Below are 21,010 nucleotides of genomic sequence, written 5' to 3' on the forward strand. Positions count from 1 at the left end.
AATATCCTCTGCATAGCAGGGGAGCAGAGTGATGTCCACAGAGGAGCAAAGGAAGCAGAGCAATATCCATGGTGGGGGCAGGGAGGTTGTAAGGTGGGTTCAGTCAGGGCTGGCTTCTCCTTGTCAACGAATTCTCCAAGGAAGTGCCTGACTTCAGGCTTGGTCATGAGTTCCCAGAGGGCCTAGAGCCTGTTGATCTGTCTGTGGGTATCATGGATTAGTTCCTTTTAAGGAAAATGGAATCAACAACTAAAGAAGACATTCATGGTGTATAAGGGTGCCCTCTGGTGGTTTGGGGGAAACTGTCTAGTGTGGCCATGACAGTTACAAATAAGATGCAGGCAAAAGCTTTGCTGCAGCAAAATAAAAGAAAACTAGAAAGAAACTAGAAAGTTTTCTTTTATTAAAACTAAGGACCAATTGTCCTAAATGACCCTGTTCTTGCACACAAAGTGATGTCCATGAAGACATGGACCTGCATAGACAGGTCAAACAAAAGAAATTAAATCAAAAGCTTAAAATGGCCAATATATTGCACCTATCAAGCTTTAGTTGGTTCTCTCATTCATGCACTTTTATACTACTAGATACAGGGGGAAAACAACTTTTCTAACTATGCCCTTGCAACCCTGATGAAAATATCTACTCCCTAAAACACTTCAGCTTCTCCTGCAGCTTATGTTATGCCTCTGATGATTACTTGTTTTGTTCATTTCTTGAGATTTTCCAAATGGGAAATGCCTTTGTATCTAGTCTGAAAGGCACAGTAGTAATTATATGCTTTATGAAATATTCAGGGTTTATTTGAGTGACAATGTCTGCAGATGACTAAGAATAGAAACAAAGCAAGCAGTGAAATGGGGGAGAAAAGACCATTTTTTTCTGCACTGTATTAATATGTTTGTTAGAAACTTTATAAAGCATGAAATATATTTTTTTGAATGAAGAAAAGGTGTTGTGTGTTTTATGTAGCTGTTTGTTTGTATTCTCTATGATCTTGGATGGATTTGTGCCAACTCCCACCATGAGAACAGCTATTATTTAATGTAGTTATCTTTGTTGCTTCAGTTGGTTGGTATAGTATAGTTGTCTGTCTCAATTTTGCATGCATTTTCATCATCCTGCTGTCACTTTGTCTTTTTGCATATGAAAATGTAGGATTTTAGGTAGTTTTTAAAATGCAAATAAGTTATTGTTCTTCTTACAACCCTCACAACTGAACAGGAATATGATGACTATTAAAACTTTTAAAAATAGATGATCATATTCACTGTCATTTGACAGAAACTCAAATTAATGTTAATGTAGCCCATGAGTAATCTCCTACAATTAGCAGAAATCTTTATACTCATTTTTTCATAGATTTTAAAAATTTTGAATTGACTACATAAATAGTAATGTCCATGATAAATCGTAAAACAGGTTTTTTGTCATTTTAAGAAAGAGGGAAAGAGAAAGAGAGAGAGAGAGAGAGAGAGAGAGAGATGCCTGTGTAACTTTTTTATTCTCTAATGAATTCACTGTATGTTCAGAGCATGATTCTAATTAATGGAAAGGACAATTGCCACCTGCCATTTTAATGTCAACAGGATGCAGAAAGCCTGAACCAGAGGAGACCTCATTAATATTTGAAAGATATGGCATAAGGTGTGTTGCCCCAGCAAGGTAAAATATTCCTGCTCATTTTATAGCAGTCCATCGAGGATGCACATTCAGCCTGAAATGGATTGTGGGCATTTTTGGGTGTAAGTAGTAGTAGTAGTAGTAGTAGTATATTGAATACTCATGAGACACATATACTAGACAGCAGTGCTCAGTAATGCATTAATTAAATAAAATTCAAGACTTTACAAAGAGACAAGGTGTACACAATAATAGAAAAAAGACAGAGGCAGAAACTGAATCAAAATAAAAAGTATGTGGTGTCCAGTCTATGGGACTACAACACAAAGGAGGGAACCTAGCACTAGCCAAATGACAATGCTAAATTAGCAGTTGTTCTTATTATACTATTAAAAGACAAAGTCTGAAAATAATTATGGCCGTTGTGCTGGTGTTTTTGTACAGCATGTACAGAACATCTAAGAGTTTCTGCATTGCTTGCATTGTGCACCTTTTCATTTGCCCTTTTTGAAACATTTGGTGACATGGTGAAAGTGTAAATATAAGGTGACGTTAAAGCATTTGGAGCAAGGTTTCCACCTACAATACTGACTCAACTAAAAAGAAGTTGATCCACTGGTCCATCCTATTCCTATTTAACTCATTTAATTTTTTCATGCACTGTGCTGAGGATAACTAGTCCCCATGGCACCTTCGCTCTATTTACATATCACAAATCTTTTTCTGTACTCAGCTGTACACTCTGCCAGTGTTAAAAATGGAAGTCCTGTCCTGAGAGTCCCATTCTCAGCATGGCATGTAGATCAAAATAATACAAAGTACAAATGCAGTAAACCAATACAACTTTTACTGACGAATCTTTGCTGCATTTTTATAGTTTTGTTTTGTAACAAAAAGGTCAAAAACATAGAACATAAAACATGGCACTTAATCCATAAATCCATGGATTCAAATCCATAAATAATTAGTGATTCTTAATATAAATAATTAAATGCAAATAGATCATTTGATAAGCTACTTATTACATGAAAAGCTAGGAGCAGTGCTTTAATGCAATGCTTAAAAACAGTCATATCCTCTTGCACAAACCTACATTTGTTAAATAAGGGGTTGTTTCCCTTCCTTTTTGAGTACAAGTAGCACAGAATCTTTCCTATGATAAGTAAATAATACATTTACATTGACAGCATTTGGCAGAAGACCTTATCCAGAGCAACATACAAAAAAGTGCTTTTGAAGTCTGTATCAATGAATGCATCAATATTGGTTCACTAGTTTGCAGACTAAGAATACCATCAGGCTAAAACTCTGTTGGGAGGTAATTCACAACATAGTAATACAGTAATCCCCCTGCTATTTCGCAGTTCATATATTGAGGTCCCTGGAATATCGCGGATTCTTATTTGGAACATAACAAATTTTTTTGTGGATTTTCCCGGTATATTGCGTTATCCACAAACCTTTTAGTAAATTGTTTTTATGTTGAAATAAGGAAATTTATTGATAAAAATATCTTAAAGTAAATTATTAATTACAAAATATAAACATTAATTAAAATAAAGTAAAATGTTAATAATATATTAAATACTGTACAGCGTAGTGTTGTTTAGGAAAGTGCGGTGCAGGGACGCTGAAAATCAAAATTCAGTACAGCTGGAGGAACGAGTCTGGCCAATCGGAATGCCCCATTCATTTAATCATGGTTGTGATTGGCTGCTGAGAAAGTGAAGCAGAATTCTCCAGCATCCCAGTTTTTCGTGTGTCACTGTCCCAAGTGTTTTGTTTTGTTCTATGTATGCTGTATTTTAACGGTTTTTCTGCAAGCCCTGTTATGTCGCCCAAACGCTCTGCACCTTCTAAGGCTTCTGGCATGGAACCTACATACATACAATACTCACTATAAATGTGATATTTCTACGAATTTACTCAAAATTCATCTCACTATATGCTTGCAAATGTTTTCTGTGTGTGTTTAAAGAGTGTGGGAGGGTAAATTATGGCTTAAACAATAAAATAAAAAGCATTTGGGGGTGTCATCCTTGTATCATGGATTTTAATTTATCGCCGGCGGTTTTTTAATTTATCGCGGGCTCCACGATAAATGGGGGATTACTGTAAAGTATTCAGTACAGTGTGGAAGTTTTAGGCAGGTGTGAAAAAATGCTGTAAATTAAGAATGCTTTCAAAAATAGAAATGTTAATAATTCAATTTAATTTATTTGTATAGCACTTTTAAGAATACAATACAAATACAAACTTACATTTAAAACAACTACCGTTGACCAATGTGCCTTCCAAGAAACATTAAAACAACAAAAAGAATAAACAACAACAAAAATTATAAACAATCACAAATTCAATATAAACCCAAAGACTCTAGCCAGTATTACAGGCCACACTAAAAAGATAAAACTTCAAAGACTTAAAAGCATCCACAGAAGGAGCAGATTTAATGTACATAGGAAGAGGGTTCCATAAGCGTGGAGCAGCCACAAAAACAGAGATAATCCGAAGTTGATAAAACCCTTAACAAATGACATTGTCTCAAAGCAGCGTTCAAGAAGTATAGAAACACACAATTAAACGCACAATTCTTTATTGACACAGAACCACCAAACCGAAGGTACAGTGTAGCAGAGTTAATAAACTGCGATCCATAGAATGAATGGAAACAAAAGGCATTGTCCATACATGCAGTAATCCTCAGAATCCTCAAAAAAGTAATCCATAAACCGGTAGTAACAAAAAGCAGTGAAGCAGAGTTTGTTCACAGAAATCCACAAAACTGGTAGTAGCAAAAGGCAGCCGACCTGGAAGTCGATCCATTATGGCCGACAAACCAGAAGTGCTCCTTGCAATGAGAGAAAAGCTGTGAGAACAACATGACAAGGTCAGCATAATTTCTGAGTTCATTATAGACTCACTAATTCTTTGAAAGATACAAAGGCATTTCAAACATGGGACGATAGTCTCCATTCCCCTGGGTCATGGGCAGTCCACACAGATCTATCCCCAGCAGCAGTGAGCACTACCAAGCAACAAGACTCCAACAAGGGACAGAGCATCTGGATGGATCAGGCAGGTCCAGAAAGAAGAAGAAATGGTCACAATGGGCTCTCAGAACACTGGGAGCTCAGGAGTGGGACGTATAGCTCCACAGAGAGAGACAGAAAGAGAGAAAGAATGAGTGAAAAAACAGAGAGAGAAACAGAAAGACAGAGAGAAAAATATTAGGTATGCTTGTAATCATGTGGTGGTCAAGACGATGTATATTATGTGCAAAGTGCAGGCAGGGACTCCAGCAAGACTAGCTATGACAGCATAACTAAAAGGGAGAGCCAGTAGGGAACAGACATGAGGGCTTCCTGAGAAATAAAGCATCCAACCACTTCACAGTCAGCAAATCTGAATGGCTTGTGAAAGTTGTAAGGCAACAGCATCCAAATATCCCAGTACACTGAACACTCTAATATTGGAGTGATGTGCTCATATCTTGTGGTTCTAGCTGCTGCATTCTGGACTAACTGGAGTATGTTGTTTATATACCTACTGGAGTATCCAGACAGTAAGGCATTACAATAATCCAACCTAGAGGTAACAAAAGCATGAACTAGTATTTTTGCATTATGTGATATAACATTTCTTATCTTAGCAATATTTCTAGTTATATTATCTACATGACCTTCATATAATAGACCGTAGTAAATCACACCAAGGCCCTTTACTGCTGTACATGATGGAACAGAAAGCCCATTGAAATTTACTTTATAATCAGAAATGATCAGAAGAGAAATCCAAATCAAAGGACACATCTGAAAGAATCTGCAACTCTGGCCAGTGCTTAAACACCAACATCGTCACCCAGGAAAGACACGTCCTGAAAGCCCTTAGCAGCGATGAATGTTTCACCATCTTACCTGTAGATAAAGGAAGATGCACTGTCATACTGAATACTGCAGAGTATCACAGCAAAGTCACAACACTTCTAGAGGAACACCTATCAGATGCTGAAAAGGTACCCTACCAGCAACTATAAGAAAAAAAGATTAGATTACCTAAAACACCTGGAAAGGGACATTACTATTGACAGGGGTACCTACCACCTTCTATACCCTGGAGAAGCCATTTCCTGCCTTTAATCACTTCCTAAGGTAGCCAAGGATGGAACTCCCTTCAGACCAGTCAGAAGCATTAAATCAGTAACATACAACATTACCAGATATATTGATACCATTCTAGCACTGCTGGCTGGACACACTGAACACCATATCCAGATTTCAGAAGATTTTGTCATAACCTGTCTCTATTTTTCATGCTGCTCTTTCATCCATCCCTTAGAAGATCAAGACCTCTTTATAGGTCCACCAGTAGGCACCCCTAAGGACCCCCCTCCACTTTCAAATTCTCTAATTGCTACCCCTAAAACTTTAATAGACTCTCCCCCTACTCTTCTTCTCTGGGATCATTACATACTAACAACTTCCCTTACTTCTAACAACTCATCACCTTCCCCTGGTTCCTATAATGATACTATCCAGGAAAAGGAGGATCATTGACCCTGGAGGATACAAATTTGTGGAATTCTGCCAACTTCCCTCACACTGAAGAAGCTGCTTGGATGAGTAGTGAAAAGTTTCGATCAAACTAGAAAGAAGTCCAGTTGACATGACTTCCAGGTAACTGCACCTGGATCACTAAGAATCTCTTCAGACACATTTGCCTTCTGCTGCTTTATGTCTTGTATTCTCCTCTGTATGGTGGTAGTTGGCAAGTTGTAGATTTTAACTGTGAGAGAACAAATTAGATCCATAAGGAGGTTTACATGTAAATTTTTATTTTGATTAAATTGCTTATTATGTTGACTGTCACAGATATCTCATTAGAATCTAATTCAGTGTGCAGTATGAGGTAAGAACATTGCCTGAGCACTGAGAGCATTGCCTGATGTCCCTCACAATTTCGCCTGCTGATTATTTTGCTTGCGGGTTATATTTAGCTGATTATGTTACACAGTATGTCCATATTAATCACAGATTTACTTTTATTCAAACGTGCATTGTGAAACGTCACCAAATAACATAAATTAAATAAAAATATATACATGAATGGCTTCTACCAGGAAATATAAATAGCATGGTACATCTGGATATGTACATGGATGCTTTTATTTCCAAACAGCAGTTTCATAAGGTAATCCAGTGATCCATTCATACAGAGTTGCATTTATTTTATCAAAACATTTTTTTTCAGTTATAATAAATGATCTGTATTTCAGAAAGTTCATTTATTTATATTTTTTACCTCGGGGGAAATTGCTTATATTTTGTATGCAGAAGAAATAACAGTTGCTATATACCTGTCATCACGGGCATAGGAGTAATTTTGGAAAGCATTAATTATGGGTCAGGGGAACTTGCTGCCATGGGAAGAGCAATTCAGCATTTAATTGTTCATTACAATTTACTTTTGGAATCACCATTTATTAATCTGTCACATATGTGATAGAAGCAACAGCACTACAAAATCAGTCCATTGAAAAAATAAGGAAAAAAATTGTAAAGAAAAAAGCACAAGAAGGTACAGTTGGTACTCTTTTGTATGGTATTTACTAAAATGGAAAGATGCACTTATAGGCCTAAAGCTACAGGATTGACAAATAGCAACAAAAAGTATAATAAGCATCCCATTAAGAGCAGACAAAGCTACAACACAGTGGAAATTTCGAATCAGTGAATTTAAAGCTCGATGGGCTACAGAAATGTTGAACCTGTCAGTGATCAGTGGAGTGAAGAGATGATGAGGCTTGTGTTTATCTGTTACAATTGATTTGTACCTTCCAGCTTAGGATAATTCCAAATGAGATAATTAAACATTGCTTTTGATTAAAAAACTGATTAGATTTAATTCCAAACATTTACAATAAAAAAAAAAATCTTGGTTGTCACAGTGTATAAATATTCAATCTAGCCCAACCTTGTAACCCTGTCATTAATGATTTTCTCCACTGAAAAGCAAATGTGGGATGGAGAGCACGCCCGCCCCAATGAACCGCTATTATTGTTAATTCAGTTCTGATTTCTTTTATTTAATTCACTATGTAAGTTATGTGGGGTAGCAAGTTTATTTTTTTATTCAAAATCATACTCAAAAGAGGGTAACTGGCTGCATTGAATGGCTCTGCCCACACCTATGAATGAGTCACCATTGTGTATAACTTAATGTATTATTATTACTGTAGTACTGTATTTTGGGTAATAAAGGCCATGATTACTAGTTACTATGCACTGTACATGGTATATGAGTTTCCACTCATGTCATAGAAGCTGTTTATTGTATTCTTTGAGCATGCACAGTCAAACGTTCTGAAGCCATTGTATATAAATGAACACTCGCTTCAAACATGCCCTTCAGTTAAGATTATTTTTTCCTTGATCCATTTCTCCAAGAGCAACTAACCTTATCTAACCACATTAATTCTATTTGAATATGTGTTATGTTTGTGTTACTACCATGTGTTAATGGTGAATCATCAGTTAATTAGTCACATTCAAATTCAAATGTGGGTTGACTGCTTGGAGAGGGATTCAGAACTTGGCATCCATCCTTTCAGAAATAGCCCAGCAGTGAGACAGGCCACAGGATATAATTATATTCTCTTATGATGAAATTCTGTGCTAGATGACCTGTTGCCACTTTGTAGGGGGAGATCTGATCAGCACAGTGTCAGTACTATTGCAGGGGGGTGGGAGGAGCAGGGGGAAGGTCAGAAAGCAAATGATTCAAAAAGAGACAGACAGTGTGTGGTGGGTGTACTTGCATCCTTTGACTGAGGGACCAGATTAAGTACAGTGCTAGAAAGCTTGTCAACAAGTTTCTGTATTTTAGCATGCATTTGACCTGAAATATGATCAGATCTTCAGCTAAGCCCTTAAGCTATATAGACAAAACTCAATGACACAAAACATACTTTTTAGAAAATCATTTCTAAAGAGTTTGGCCTTCAATAATCCTCTGCAAGGCAGGTGGTTAACGGTGGTGCTTAATTACTTCATTTGTTTATCCCTCAATGAGTCTTCCAGTTAAAATCAGGGGCAATAGTGAAAAATATTACGAAATGGTCCAGGATAGCTCCAAGCCTGTTGAGGCACCTATGGTTCTCCTGGAGCAGCCTATCTTGGTCTCTCCAGTACAGCCAAAATTCTACTGTATCCAATGTTGGTCTAACTGTCTATTAGGGTTTGATGATGAAAGCGGATGCAAGTGCAGGATTACTTTAATAAGAAACAGAAACTAACCTGTGACATGGAACTAAATAACAATATCCACATAGCATAACATAACAACTAGGAGCAAGACTGTAAAACAGCAAACACACTGACATCAATAGGAGGTATTAAAAGATAATGTGAAAACCAGGAACTTAAATAAGGTGACTTATCAGCAAACACAGAACAGGTAGGCACAATGAACAGAGGAAATGGGAGACAAAAAAAGAATAAATGTTTCACTTAAATGGGCATGGTTGCCCTCTGATGATCTGGCAGGGAAGTGTCCAATATATCTGTGACAATATACTACACAAATATCTATAAACGTTTGCGTTTATAGTTTACAAAGGTTTGAAGTCACACAAAAATACAGCCCTCAATCTGCTCTGAAATCAATTATAATATCGACATTTATGGAAATTCACATTCATTAATTCATACATCAATTTTAACTAACCTGTGTAAGGTGATGAATTTGGAGATGACTGGTGCTAAATGGGAATACACGTTGGACAGAATCCTTTACAGTGCATCACAGATGCTTGTTTACACAGTAAGTGATTAATACTTCAGGGTAACTTAAAGGGAACATACAAATAAACCACACAGAATAATGCATCATCAATTTAAAACAATTCTGTTAGAGCTTGGGCTATTCTACTCCAATAAGTGACAGTTTGTATTCTAGCCCCATTAGTCCTTGCAGTGCTGCGTTCTAAACAAACGATATAATGAAAAGACAGCAGCCAGAATCTTCTAAGATCCATGTCAGATGTGAACCATTGCTGTGTAATTGTTTTTTTAGCAGCAGCGAAACCAGACATTAACAATCTTCTCTTTGTAAAGTTATAGGAAGAATCATCATTTAACAACATAAGACAAGGATCAAGGTCAAACTGCAACTTTGTGATATGCTTTAGTACTTGAACTACATGTTTCCTAAAATTGGATATAACTGAACAGTCCCAAAACATAAAAGTACCTTTAGAGTTATTGTTACACAGACTGCAATTAGGATCTGATGAGAGTTTCATCAAGTATCGCTTATATGGGGTACAATACTTTGTGTGTACAGTTTTGAAATGAATAAGAATGTGCCAGGGGTTTTTGGAGGTAAGACAGAGATTTGACCAAACTGTATTCCGATCAGGACTATAGCCCAACCATGAGAGTTCTCTCTCCCACACAGCTAATATCTTTAGGGACATTCAAGTAGTTGTTTATAGATCAAGGAGACTTCCCTGACTTTTTCCAGTATTTTTAAACCACTTTAACAATGGCTAGAATTCCAGGGTACCCCATATGCTTTCACTGCAGACCTTAACTTCAAGTACATAAAAAGGAGGTACCTGGCAAGGAGTAATCTGCTTGAATATCCTGAAATGTGTGCAGTCCACTACCATTGAATATATCACCAAATGTGAGCACACCTTTTGAGCACCGGGGGGGGTAAATGAAAGGCTGATTACCAGATAATAGACGGGCATTATTTCAGAGAGGAAACTGATGTGAGATTTTTTTTAACGTGACCGGTAATCTTTTCTGCATTGAACCAAGCTTTTAAAGTAGTTGAAATAATATTTCCAAACTTCTGATGTAAACTTCTTGAGCCTACACCAGTACAGTAAAAGGCAGATCTTGAAGTCTCTGGGGAAGAACACAGTCAGACTCAATGCTTCTCCAGGGTACTTTGGAGTGAGTGTCCACCCAGACACTCATGGCCCTAGTTTGGAAACAAGGTAGTAAAACATTAAATTTGGAAGAGCAAGACCGCCATGTTTTGCACACTGTATTAGACTGATTAGGACACTTACGGCCCCAGACGAATTTAGAGATTAAAAATTTTATGGGAGGAAAACAAGGAAGCGTGAAAAATAAAAAGTTAACTTTGGGAAAATGTTCATTTTAACCGTGCTAATTCTGGCTTGCATTGACATTTTTAGGTTGTCCCACCTCTGTATGTCCAGCATAATTTTCTGACTGATTTCAGAAAAATTTGTCTGATCAATGCAGAGAATCAACAATTTTAATACCAAGATAGGTGCATGAATTAGCAAAGACAACTAGGTAGAGAGGCTGCTTTAGTAATGCTATTAAGTACCATGAAGGATGACTTATCCCAATTTGTTTTATAACCAGACATAGTTCTAAAGGAGTTGAACAAATGCAAGACCTCTGGTAGAGAGGTGTTTAAATCTGAGACATAAAGCATAATGTCATCAGCATACAATGAGATGTAATGATGTGAGTTGTTGATAGTTATAGGTGTTATTGTTTGTGCGAGAGGCTCTAGTGAGAGTGCAAATAAAATTGGTGATAAGGGACAACCTTGCCGGCAACCTCTTTGAAGTGGGAAAAGTTGCGATTGACAGAAACCTTTTGTTACAAAAGAAAAAGGACCTTTATATAACAATTGTATAATATTTAGGAACTTGGGACCAAATCCAATTTGCTCCAGAACAACCCATAGATAGTCCCATTCAAGTCTATCAAACACTTTCAGAGCATCCAAAGAAAAAATGGCAGAGGTAGCATTAGTAGTCTGAGCGTGATCAATAATGTGTAATAGTCGGCGTATGTTATCTGAAGCTAAACGGCCCATCAAGAAGCCAGTCTGGTCATAATAAATCACAGTGTCAATATATGGTTCCAATCGTGAAACTAATGCCTTGGCTAGGATCTTGACGTCAGCTGATATCAGAGATATTGGATGATAACTATAACAGTTTTTTTAAACAACAGAGTAACAATGGCTACATTTTAATCTCTGTGAAGTGTACCGTAATCAATGGCATAATTCATGGACTTTAGAATTAGGGGGCCCACAATATCCCAGATAGCAAGGAAGAGCTCCAGAGGAATTCTATCAGGAGCAGGTGATTTACCTTCCTGCAACAGTTTATCTGCATTGTGGAGTTCTTCCAGTGTAAAAGGAGCATCCAGCGATTCTTGAGCAGATATTGGTAAAGTGGGAAGATTCAAGTGACTCAGAAAGTCAGTACATTTTCCTCTGTCAAGAGAGACCTGTTTATACCTTTTAGGTGCAAATTTAGAGTAATTAATCAACCTACTGTGAAAGTTGGGAGAAAAAGAACTGGCAGAACATAAGCAAAGCTCATGACCAAACCAGAGATGACAGTGATGCTTTGAAACATTTTAGTTCATAGGATTGGGCTTTGTCTAGATAAATTGCAAGTAACACACTTCTGTCTTCATTTCTCTTCCTGATTACAGAACAAAGTGCTTGACATTGATGGGGTCAAGGTCAAACTGCAGGTAAGGCCTATTTCTCTTTCCGGCATGCTGTTAATGTCCACCTAATGTTTGTATTTAAGAAACTCTGCTTTGAACTATAGTCCAATAAAATGAGTGAGAGAGCTTGTTCTTGCAAACCCTTTCCCAACGACCCAATGCATTCATGTTCCTCAGTGGTTACATCTTTTTGTGTGACATTCTTATTAAATATATTTTTTTGTGTAAGGCCAATTAGAAATGCTGATTTGGAGACAGAATTTCTTGACAGGGTTTATGAATGTGTTAATGTGCTATTAGTCTCATTAGTGTTTTTCCAATTTTCTAATTTAAACCTGGCTATATTCAGGTCATTCTGAACAGTTTTAATTAAACTGTTGTTGTAGGATATTGCCATCAAATATGTTAATTTGGGCTAAGTGCACTGCCCACACTGGATGTAAAGTGTAAAATGCTATTTCTCACTAAAGCTATGGTACTGGTCAGTGTTGTGCGCAACATATATTTGTTACACTATGATGCATGTACTACTGAGTTGCATGTGCATTAACAATTCATTTATCCATAAATCTACTGTATTTTCTGTATCAGTTATCTTACACAGGGTCACAAGGCAGGGGACACCCTGGATTGATGCACCATTCCACCTACATAAATAGTATTTGCCACAAAATGATAGTTATGTGGAAGCTGAAACTGAATCAAAGGATACCTGACAGATAATAAACAACATGGGAAAACTTTCATGTGCATACATGCAAAACAATTAATGACAGCAAAAAACATGTCTTTGAAAGCTTGAAGGTTTTCATAAGCATAAGAAATATCTGTTATATTTGACACTATATCTTATACTTGATCACCTCTGAGAAGAATCGGCTCTGCTTTAACCATGTGGTTTTCCACAGTGTGAATACTTTTTAATGGTTTAAAAAAAAGGCTACTGAAGACAAAGGGCCCCAATTATCACTGATAAAAACCAGAACATCAGTTTTACTTTTTATGAGGGACAGGAGAAGAGAGAGACCCCTTTCTCCAACCAACCTAAAGCCTGACACTCCATCTGACACTCCATTTACTTTGTGAGTTGCCTCTTAAGGAGAAGGGGCAATGCTATTACCTATGGTGAGAAAGCAAATTTCAGTGCCAGAAAAGTGTAAACAGACACAAAAAATAATCACAAAAAAGTCACTTCTCTAGGGAATCATTGCAACAATAGGCATAACTGAATACTCAGTTTCCTTTCAAGGAAACCTCAACATTGCATCATGGCTTGATGCTATGGGAATGCCCCAGAGCAACCGGTGTCTGAAGCACATGTGAACACATTTCAATTTTCTTTAGCTGGAAGGAGCAGTGCATGTCAGCAAGACCATAAAAAGGCGTCTATGTCAGTAAACGGAGCTCCACCACACCAAAGACCTCTGCCACTGAGCCCATGTCGTCGGCCATTCTATGGCTGCAGTGGTTATCATGGAGAGGCATCTGTGGCTCAACCTCATGGGCGTAAAGGACAAAGATAAGACTTTAAACTGTAAACTGTACTCTGAGGACATACAGATTCAAGATGTTCATGCTCAAAATGATTGTGTCACAAATCAGGTCTGAGGACTGGTTTGTCATGATAGATCTAAAGGATGCATATTTTCACATCAAGATTCGACCAGAACACAGGAAGTTTCTCAGGTTTACTTTCAGGGATGAAGCTTACCTATATCGAGTTTTTCCTTTTGGTCTAGCTCTGTCTTCACAAACCTACACAATGTGCATGGATGCAGCCCTGGCTCCTCTGCGAGTCCAGGGCAGCTCTCGGGGGTGTGGCCATCACAAGGCACTTTAAACAGATGCCTCTCTCTGATTTAGCTGTGGTTCTTGATGGCTGCCCCACACATGAGAAGGCCTTCAGCTTTCATGAAAACATAAACTGTCAGGATTGTATTTCCAGCTGCTGGAACACTTTTCCCCCAGCTCAAGGGTTTTTCATTTGTTGGTCCACACAGACAACATCGGGTTAGTCTCTTATAGCAATCACTAAAGCGGTCTCAGTTCATGCCCTTTTTTTTCAGGCTGGCACAGCAGATCCTGCTTTGAGCAGAGAACAAATTGCTCTATGTAAGGGCGATTTATAATCCAGGGCATGAAAACCAGGAAGCAGAAAAGGCAGTGGCTGAGGCCAGAAAAATGTACCTCTATTCTCTGGTGGGGAAGGCCATATAGCAGAGTTCCTCTCAGGTTGGACACTATGGCACAGATGTGGCCAAGGCTCTGTTTGTATACTTTTCCCCTGATAGCACTTCTCCCAGGAGTCCTAGCCAGGGTATGCCCGGACCAAGTCCACCTATTGCTAGTGACTCCACACTGGCCTGCCGATGTCTCTTTAGGAGATTCCTGTCCAGAGGGATCTTCTTTTGAAGGTACCAGATCATAAGTTCTGGTCTTTCTACCAATGTAGTGGAGATCGTTGGATGTCAAATCGGCTTCTAGGGCTTCCTCAGTTAGGAAACTGTAATTTAGAAACTCCTATCATGGTGCAAGCAACGCCTCCTGGACCTAGTCCACTTCTCCATTGGTTTAGTGCTGGAGTTCTGCCACTGTTCTGCTATTGATATTTCCTGTTTCATACATGAACCTCCTAGGGTCCAAAGTCCTGCAGGACTGATCTGGGGCCACCTGCACCCAGCAGCTGTCTATGCCAATTCACATGGCCCTGTGGGACAGGCACTCTCTATCGTGTGGCGGCTTTGGTATTGATGTTTCCATAGCAATGTAAAGTACCCTCAATAGGGAAGATCTAAGGTTACGTATATAAGGAATGAGATCTGACTGCATGTAAGGTCATTATTCTGCTCATGTTCCAGTTCTCTTGAAAAAGCCACCAGCATCTACCCATCTCAACAGTCATTTTCTCCATCAGTTCTTTATTTAGTTGCTGTAGGTCAAAGTGTTTTAGCACAGTAAGAGTGACTCAGACAATGCAAGGTAACTTACAGCTTTTGTCATCATATGTTATCATGTCATCATATCATCTACTCTGTTATTTACCTCTTTATATATCTGCAAATGCAGAAAGGTTGTGGGAAATTTAGCATTTCTCGCTCATGTCACAGGATACATAATCATCTAATTCTACTCACATCAATGTAAATTTAGGTGCTATCTTCTACCTAAGAAAAAACTGATTAGAGCAAGTTCTTGGATGTAGGGTTTCTGCAACAAGACAAATGGTGCATAGGACAGAGACGGACATTATATTGCCATAACCTAGCAAATGTATTGTTTTATTTTCATACTGCTGCTAAAATTCATCAATGAAATTTAACAAATACCACTGACATCAGTTCAACACAAAATTTCTTTTAAAACAGTTGAGAAAAAAGCAAAAGGATAAATACATGTGCTCAAATTAATAAAATTCTAGCCTCAGTAAACATCCAAATAAATAAAACTCAAACATTTCACATTTAAAAATCTTTGTTTAACAGATATGCACTAACAAGCATTGTACTTCATTGGAGTAGGAGAACAGAGAGCTTCAGTAGCTGCCATGAAACATGCATGAAACCACTTCTTATCCTTTAAAATACTTCCCTGCATGTCATGTTATTCACACAAACCAAAATGACAAAAGATTAAACACCCTGATGGAAAATGCCGTCCTTAGCACAGTTTACATTTAACCACTATATTCACACCATTTTGAAAAAAAAACAATTATAAATGAACAATTTACTCTGTTACAGTACTACTTTCAATTGTATAACACCATGGCAATAGCTTTTTGAACAAGTGGAGTACTTCCCACATGGGCCCCATAAATGTGTTAGGTAAAGATTGTTCTTTGTTCTACTTTATTGTTAAATCTAGACCATCAAAAGAATGTGATTTAATGCATTTAATTATTTAAACCTGGTGAATTTGTGACTTGCAGTATTATTCTCACAGTTGAGTGTGACCTTAGAATAGATAGAACAGATATATGGCCTATTGTTTTTGTTGGTAAGTCATAGCTTTTTTCATTTTTTTTTTTTTATAAATTCAGAATGGGATAGCAAGTTGTTCTGTTAGGCCCCATGGAGTTGGGTGATGGACACTCACTAAAAAGAAAAAGGCATGGTCCTTCACCATCTTGTCATGGCAGGAACAGAATGTGAAATATGCTTGACTACTCAGCCTCCTAGAATCAGACTTTTGGCTTTATAAAACTTGGAATGAAGAGGAGTTGGCAGCTGAAACAAATGTGTTAGCATTATTATCATTAGCAGAGCATACTGCAGGAGTATGGTTCAGCAGCAGGGTCTAATACTAAATCTGCCTTTGTGCAACTGAAGCTTGATTTTCCATTTGACCAGCTGACTGATTGCCTAACACATATGAAATAACTATGGAAGTAAGTGACTTGATATCACACAATGTATAAATTCCATTATAGCTCACTGATCATTCTAACTAATAAACAAGATATACATGCTTACTCCAATATAGAAGCATTATTAATGCACCACTAGTGGTACAGGCTGATGGTGCCCTGCTTGTAAAATTATATAGCATGCTGGCTCACAAGGCACAGCCTGATTATGTATCCCAAAAATAATACTATTGCATACATTGAAAGGCTGGAGTGCAAAACAACTGAATGATTCATGTTTGATCAGGGTGTGACTAAGCTTAGTTCACAATTCACTGAAACTGGGAATACATTTCAGAATGGTATCAGAATACATACATTATCATTACAGTTCAACACAATGTGAGACCATTGCCAAATAAAGTGAAAGGCCTACTAATAAAGCAGGAAACATATGTATTGTCATTTAATCTATTTAATCTTGGTCAATCTGTTATTTGGTGTGGCTCATGCATGAAAACATGCAGCTACAGCAACTCTTGATTTATAAGGTTATACTCCCCTGCTATACTCCCCTGCTATTACCTCCCAGAGGAAGAGCTTCAAGTAAAAAATTAAGCTATATGAAATTATGAAAGACAGATAACAATTAAAATATTTTTTTTCTCACCTCACCGTGTTTTTTCTCTTTTCAGATCTGGGATACTGCAGGACAGGAGCGCTTTCGCAGTGTTACACATGCCTACTACCGTGATGCCCATGGTGAGTCTTAACATACACATACATAATTCACTTTCAATATTCAAAGTTTTGGCAAAAAAAAAAAATGTGGTTGGTTGTGTGCCCAAGGTTGGTACCTGCCCTACAGCAATGGTAATTGTGGGGTGGGGCAAGCATCCTGTTTGCAGATGATTGGTAGAAAAATTGTATCACACAACATGCAAGACTATTTGAACCTTGAACAGTTCATCATCTGCAGAAGGCTAATTTGTTGACTGGCAGGGTTTGAGTCTTGTCCATGAATATTTAAAGAATCAGCTATAATTTTTTTCCAATTATATATGATATGATATATAAGATATGGCTGTAATCCTCTTAGGAAAGCTGCAGCAAGACATGACATTTACATTTACGTTACGTTTTTGGCAGACTCTCTTATCCAGAGCGACGCACAAAAGTGCTTTAAGTCTCTATTAATGAATATATTAACACTGGTTCAGTAGGTTACAGACTTAAGATACCATTAACCTAAAGTTGAGTTGGTGTGTTTTTTTTAACATATAACAATAGATAAAACAGAAAAAAATAAGAGCTTCAGGAAAAGGTAGGTCTTCAGACGTTGTATGAAGACAGTCAGTGACTTGGCTGTGTGGACATGGGGGAAGTTCATTCCACCACCTCAGTGCCAGAACAGAGATGAGTCTAGATGTATACCTACATTTTGCCCTGAGAGATCGTGGGACCAGTTGAGCAGGGCTAGTGGACCTGAGGGAGCAAGGTGCAGTGCAAGGAGTAATAAAATCTTTGAGGTAAGATGGTGCTGGTCCATTCTTGGCTTTGTAGGCAAGCATCAGTGCTTTGAATTATGCGTGCAGCTACTAGAAGCCAGTGGAGGGAACGCAGCAGAAGGGTGATGTGGGGGAACAGTTGAAAACAAGCCATGCATTTTGGATCATTTGCAGTGGACAAATTGCATTTAGAGGAAGACCTGCCAGTAAAGAGTTGCAGTAGTCCAGTCTTAAAATGACCAGAGACTGAACAAGCACTTGAGTAGCCTGTCTGGATAGGAATGGTCGAAACAGCATAGCAGTGGTATGAAAAGCCATGTGAGGATAAGATGAGAGGACAAATCAGTCCATCAGACAGAGCACCAGTCAAAAGGCTCATTGGGACATCTTGTTATTCCTCTGCTTAAATGGTTTTGGGAGGAAATGGAGGAGAAGGAAAACAGAGTTCATTTCCGCATCCTAGTCCAGGCAGATTTAGGTTTAGGTTCCATCTAAATAGAATCTGAGGCTATCATGAGCAGGCTCAACCAGACTGGACAGCTAAAGACTGGAAAAAGAAGGGTGATTTTTTTTAAATCTTTAAATCTTAAAACTTTGCAATTTGGGTGAGTGCTCATGGATTCCCAATAATCAAGACATTTCCCCCCCACACAACAGTTTCTGTAATATTCAAATCAGCCCATCTAACACAAACAACCATGCCAAAGTTAAAGTAACCAAAGTTCTTTTTTTTCTACCACTTTCTGATGTGAACAATAACAGATGCTCTTGACTAGTATCTGCATTGATGCATGCATTGTGCTGCTGCCTCATGATGTGAATGCCTGGATAACTGCATAACTGAGCAGGTGTTAAGTAGACAGTGAGTATTTATTACAGTAAGCCATAATTAACCACTACATTCACTTCGCTTTTAAGTACAAACAAATTAACTACATTCATTTGACATTTTATTAAAAGTCAAATGGGATAATAAATGCTGCAGCATCAAATCATAGGTTACTCTTAAAAAAATCCACTCAACAAATTAACCTAAAGTAACAAATGAAACAACTTAAGATCAGAAAATATATAAATCGTCTCACCAATCCTTTTACATCCAGAAACCCTGGTTGTGATGACTTCTTATTTGGGGCTCAGGGTTGCAGACAAGGTCTTGATTATATTTAAAGGTCTCTTTTTGGCCTTCATCTTTGATATACATAAGAAACTAAACAGATTCCTTCCAAGCATCTCCCGTAAACTGTTGCTCATGAAGAATACTTGTCCTTCATATTTACATCATGATTCAATATGCAATTTACAATTGAAATTTCTTCCCCTAAATAACTTTTTCCACTCACTCTTCAACAACTGTTTATGACTCTGACCATTACTATGCAAGTCTTTGAATGTTCACACAATGAGATTCTTTAACTTTTAACTTTAAATTCTTTTACCTTCAAACAACCAATCAAATATCCCTTAATATACCATAATTAGTGAAATATGGAAAATGAGTCAGCTTTTTTCTTTTTGTGGTTCTTTGTGAATGTAGCAAATCATGCTTTTTTCTTACTCACATTTTCCATGCAAGGGAGTAACATGGTGATATCACATGATGTACAAAGCTTTTACAAGACCACCACTCAAGTATGTAGTATTTATACATTTTTTAACACGAACATAAAAAAAAAACTGTAGGGACTTTTTGTACAACATATTTTCGGTTAAGCTCTAGTAACTATTGCAGTACATTGTTGTCGCCTGCAGTCATCTGGCATCTCTGCTAAAGAGCACAGAAAGGTATCAATTTTTATTAGATATAACTTGTGACTAGTAGTACAATAAAAAATTGCTACACCCATTCTAGGCCTACAGAAATTTAGAAAATATGTACGTGGCCTAAAAAATGTATCACCTTCATTAATAAATGTTCCGTATGAAAGGCCTGGTTGCAGCATAATACACTTATTTGTTCCATGGTATTGGACCTTTTCAAACGTAGTAAGCCATAAATAAAAACACAACTGTAGGGAGTGACAACCATTAGCTTTGATTAATGATAATACTGTCAAGACAAAGTGCATAATTGCTTTTCACCAAAATGTCTAAATATTTAAGAATTCTCCACTCCTAAATAGACCTGACTTCCTGCAATGACAAAAATTTTTATAAAAACAAAATCTTCTTTTTACTTACCTGCAGAGCGGTCATACAGTAAAAAAAAATGAACCACAAGCTTCACATAATGTAAAATCAAACAATCATTAAATAACAAATAAGGGGGTATGCTAATTATATTATTAGTAGAAAAAGGAGCGATGTCCACTAATATTCCTAGTTTGGCCCTGGTAATTAGAAATGTATAGTAAGTCCCTGACCTATGAACATCGGTTCCGGGAGAACGTTCATAAGTCGGATTTGTTCGTAAGTCTGAAAAAGTGAGTCTTATACACCTTAAACACAAATATACAATGTAAAGCATAAAAAACGATTTATGTTATAAGAACGAGTGATATCTACCATCTTTTTGCATCAGTCCATCTCTCAATTATTTTCACCTTGTTTCCATGGTTATTGCTTTGCACTTCCTAGCAGTTCCCTCCACATCATCACTGCTTTTCCTTTTGCTTCCGGACATCCTTGGCTCTAACTGAGCACTGTACTACTGTACACACTGTACAGTAAGCACACAGCAGCACAACTTTGACAATGTCCCGCAGTCTCGTGAGCTACTTCCGCTATTTGTTTGCATTTACGAATGTTCGTAATGCAAAGACTATTCATATCTGTGAATGTTCGCAACTCGAATGTTCGTAAGTTGGGTACTTACTGTAAATTTTTTTAAGTATATGTCTAGTTATAAACATTGCGCAATTATACATTTTTAAGCATTTTTAACCTCAGTTGCTCAACAAACTGGGTGTAAAAACAACTCCAGAATCAACACTTTCCTACACTAAACATTTTACTCTGGAAAAAACAACACTGTTTGCACTGTTTTAAATTAAACCAAACTAATATAAACAATA

General features: G+C 37.5%; 1 protein-coding gene across 1 annotated transcript in view; it reads left to right on the top strand.

Annotated features, from left to right (window-relative positions):
* LOC131344715 (ras-related protein Rab-26-like) overlaps nt 1-21,010 on the top strand; it is a 74,959-nt gene that overhangs the window by 17,125 nt on the left and 36,824 nt on the right. Inside the window, exons 3-4 of the mRNA XM_058377161.1 lie at nt 12,126-12,167; nt 17,184-17,250. Of these exons, the coding sequence (XP_058233144.1) occupies nt 12,126-12,167; nt 17,184-17,250 (109 nt within the window). The remainder of the gene's footprint in view (nt 1-12,125; nt 12,168-17,183; nt 17,251-21,010) is intronic.

This window comes from Hemibagrus wyckioides, linkage group LG02 (assembly GCF_019097595.1).
Source record: "Hemibagrus wyckioides isolate EC202008001 linkage group LG02, SWU_Hwy_1.0, whole genome shotgun sequence".
NCBI lineage: Eukaryota > Metazoa > Chordata > Actinopteri > Siluriformes > Bagridae > Hemibagrus > Hemibagrus wyckioides.